This window comes from Brachionichthys hirsutus, unplaced genomic scaffold (assembly GCF_040956055.1).
Source record: "Brachionichthys hirsutus isolate HB-005 unplaced genomic scaffold, CSIRO-AGI_Bhir_v1 contig_434, whole genome shotgun sequence".
NCBI lineage: Eukaryota > Metazoa > Chordata > Actinopteri > Lophiiformes > Brachionichthyidae > Brachionichthys > Brachionichthys hirsutus.
The window spans coordinates 1-4,115 of NW_027180590.1; the positions used below are offsets into that span (position 1 = coordinate 1).

At 44.4% G+C, this 4,115-nt stretch overlaps 1 protein-coding gene across 1 annotated transcript; it reads left to right on the forward strand.

Annotated features, from left to right (window-relative positions):
• Positions 1–351: 351 nt before the first annotated feature.
• On the forward strand, positions 352–3,779 carry LOC137916064 (carbonic anhydrase 1-like; the record flags this gene model as incomplete). The annotated part of the gene is made up of 5 exons (XM_068759183.1): positions 352–470; positions 803–895; positions 994–1,056; positions 1,140–1,295; positions 2,533–3,779. Coding segments are annotated over 5 exons (554 nt in total), but the record flags the coding sequence as incomplete, so codon positions are not given.
• Between the last annotated feature and the right edge of the window lie 336 nt (positions 3,780–4,115).

The window sequence follows — 4,115 nt, forward strand, 5'->3', positions numbered from 1 at the left end:
AAATTTGATTTTTGTTTTTATTGCTTTAGCTCAAGTGCTAAAAAATAAATATCCTGTTTGAAGAACACAAATAGAACAATGCAGGATTATCTGCTGCAGTTCCACCCGCACGCTTATTTTAAATAGATTATGTAATATTAAAAGGAAGATTGATGTTAACAATACCTTGACGGAGGTCAGAGGTTACGCCACGGGGAGCTGAGTTTGTCTCCGTGAAACAGGAAATGTTCTTGTGTTGGCTGAGAAAACATCCTTCTGAATTATAAAGGACACTTTATTGTCTTACTACGATGTTGTCGAGCCTCATCTTTCAGCGTGGGATGAACTGAGATGCTCTTGTCTGTCCTGCAGCTCTGACAAACGGGCCGATCACAGGCGTCTACAGGCTCAAGCAGTTTCATTTCCACTGGGGATCGGAAGACAAATGCGGGTCTGAACACACTGTGTCTGGAAAAAAGTTCCCTGCTGAGGTAAGAAAAAAAAAATCAGGAATCTGCAGATTTAAAATTTAAACCTGATTTGAATTGTAGATTTATTTATTTTTAGCATTTCACGACAGCGAAGTTGTTCTGAGAAAATAAATGTTCCCCATGTTCACAGTTCTGTTCGCCCTCAGAGGTTTTCCATTATTCACACGGCTACTCTCCTTAAATTAGATTTCATAGAGACTTTATTGAAAAGAGGAAGTAAAACATGGAAAGCACTGCACTAAAGATCCAAGTCAATGATCAATATTGCCACATTTCTCAACTAAAATCGATACATTTTGTATTCTTAACTGAACTATTTCCTGATCTCTCAGCTCCATCTGGTGCACTGGAACACCAAATACGCCAGTTTTGGTGAGGCTGCTGACAAGCCGGACGGGCTCGCCGTTGTTGGAGTCTTCCTGAAGGTCGGTTTCATTTGCTAAAATCTCGCCGTGATGGATAATGCGGCGAGCAGATGATCAGATCATTGACCGTCACTTTTATTTGTGATATTGTTTTCCAGATTGGTGATAAAAACGACAAACTCCAGAAGCTTCTGGACGCCTTCAGTTCCATCAAGTGCAAAGTACGTCTCCGTAAAACTCATCTGCCATTTGGTCCTTCGTAATGAAGCTTGATGGATCTGTTCCTTACTTCGTTTCCTTTCAGGGCAAGCAGCGCTCCTTCCCTGGCTTCGACCCCGCTACGTTGCTCCCTGGTTCCCTGGACTACTGGACCTATGACGGCTCTCTGACCACGCCCCCTCTGCTGGAGAGCGTCACCTGGATTGTCTGCAGAGAGGAAATCAGTGTCAGCTCTGAGCAGGTACAGTATGGCTGCCCGCCTGCTATCTATACCAGCCCTGTCTGCAAATCCTCACGGTCAAGAGCTTAATTGTTCGGATTAGCTGCACGGCTGAAAGGGAAAAGAAGGGAAAGGCTTTACCGCACCTATCTTCACCTCTAACCGCCCATTGATCCAAACTAGAACCCCCGGCAGGCGTCTTGGTCCGTGTGATCGGAGTCTTTGGGCCGTGTGAAAGTTAGCATTGCCTGTTCAAACACTTATTTCAAGTGCATGCCAGGGTAAACATGTGATATGTGTGGATATAACCTTTAGACTTGGTGTTACACAAGTCAAGGAGACACGGCAGAGAAGTCAGGTGTGAATCAGATCAGCAGCTAACTGTGAAAGGGCGCACAAACGCAGCGACAACATTATGCTCAAGTGGCTGCGGCGGTATAATTAGCCCGTCGTGGCCTTATTCTGTAACCAGAGTTAACGATTAATGTCTTACACCAACATACTTCAGCCGCAGAGTTGTTCTCTTCATCCTCAGGCTCTGACTCATAGCATTTGGTTGTTTTTTTGAAGGTTTGTTTGCTTTTCTCTCAATAAGCTAATACTAGCAGCCAGTTATTAGCTTGATTCTGTCTAAAAGTAGACCAAGCTAAATATGCTAACACACACCTAAACGTCATATGAGTGGATTATTTATAATTCAACTTTGCGGTGCATTTTATAAAAAACTTACATTAAGTCACCTCTTAAAATAAAAATGTTCAGACATCAGTAAAAGTATTTTTACAAATTCTTCTTGACAGAATAATCGTTTGGGGAAACAGCACTTCCTATTAGCTTGCAGCTGTAGCGATATTACCCTAATGACGTGCATTGCGTTTTTAGCCACAGCTATGACTCGGCTAGTGTCATCGTAATAGTGTTTACACTTTGGTTTTTGCAGGCGACTGATTAAACAGACAAAATGTGACGTTTTAATTGGAGCATTTCAGAGTGAGGAGGTCAGTTTCGAGCCTCGTCATTGTTTGTTCTGCAAATTCAAATTGTATCGATTTTCTGATTTCAATTTCCACAGGGAAATTAATTTCCTGAAATTTAAAATTATTCCTTTAAGAATCAAGTTCCCTAAATTAATTCTCACCCGAGAGGCTCGGGCCTTAAGTTGGTGACTCGGCGGAGGGTTCATGATGTGTTTTCCGACTGACCGTCTCAGGAGGCTGGCAGGAATGACTAACGCGACCGTCTCGTCCCTGTTTCACAGATGTCCAAGTTCCGCAGCCTGCTTTTCTCTGCAGAAGGCGAGGCCGAATGCTTCATGATGGGCAACTACCGTCCCCCCCAGCCAACGAAGGGCCGTGTCGTCCGTGCGTCCTTCAAGCAATAAGCCTCACCCTTTGTCACCCTTCTGCCCTCTCCCTCCCCCCCTCCCTTTATTCAACTGCCCTGACCCCATTCTAGCAGTGACCAACAACACACACTCCCTCCGTCCAATTCTTAAAGAAATGATTTATGCCCCCCCCCCCTGTGGCCCGTTGCTTTTAAAGCTGAGCCGTCTAAGCGTGAGGATTTGTACCTGTATCTCCATGTATGTATTTAACCAGCAAAGATACCCTGTCATGATTTAATTTGTGAGACAGCTGATCACCACGTCGTCACGGCAACGTGCGCAGGTCCTCTGTGTCGCCACCAGGGTAGAAAAAAAATTAAAGAAAAATGGTGCTAGCGCCTCCGGGCTAGCAGAACGCAAAGGCTAGCTGCAGCAGGAAGGGCGAGGATGAAATTATATCACTATCACTCTCACACACACACACACACACACACACCTACACACACACACACTCACTCACACACACACACCCGCTGCTGGTAATCTCCAACTGACTGCCGGCCTCTGCATCTCAGCGGCTTAATGAAACGTTGCAGCCGCCTCCATCACTAGCAATCCACTCAGAAAATCCCCCTCTGGCACACACAAACACACAACGCCGCACGCACAGGCTCATGCAGACCTCTTGTCTGCAGGCGCTGACCTGTTTATTGATTTAAAAAATTCAATGTGCAGCACCAAAACGGCACGAGGACAAACTGCTGCTAGCTAACAGACATCACGACGCTGGCTCATTTCTCTGTTTGTGCTGCCTAATTGTGAAAACTTTGTCACCTCGTGCCATGTTGCCATGGTCACTGTGGGTTATGTCATTTTTTTTCAAAGCCAAGGAAGAGAAGAACCTGCCAACGAATACAAATATAGCACCGGCCTGCTGACGGGCCTGGTGCAGAACAGTCGGGACCAAACAAAACCTGTTAGCTCTCGACCTGGTTTAAGCCATTAACAACAAAGAAGTTTGACAAAAGTTTATATATTTCCAGAAATATTTGAATTAAAATACTTTTTAAAAGGTCCTTTGCCAATCTCTGTTTGGGCCGTCCCACGGGAATGTGTTGTTGTCATTGTATTTTGGAAGTGGACGTTATACAAATGGAATAAATATATTTTAAGACTGAAAAGTGCCTCGTTTATTTCTCTTCGTGGAACATGACTCAGCGAATATTCCACACCAAAGGCTTTATAATATTTGTGATATTTATACGCATGTTAAACATTTAATTATAGTCTGTCAGCCGTTCTTGTGAACAATTCTGACCTTTGAGCCTAAGACACAACAGTTAACAATTTAATCACACAAACAATAGTGTCCTGAAAAACGGGGGGGGGGGGAGTTTGACCTAGTTTGACCTATCCATCCACCCCATACGACTCGCGTCATGTACATTCCGACTGCTGTGAATCGCGTGCACCAGTCTATGTGGACTTGCGAGATTAGCCTTATCTAAAGCCGAGGA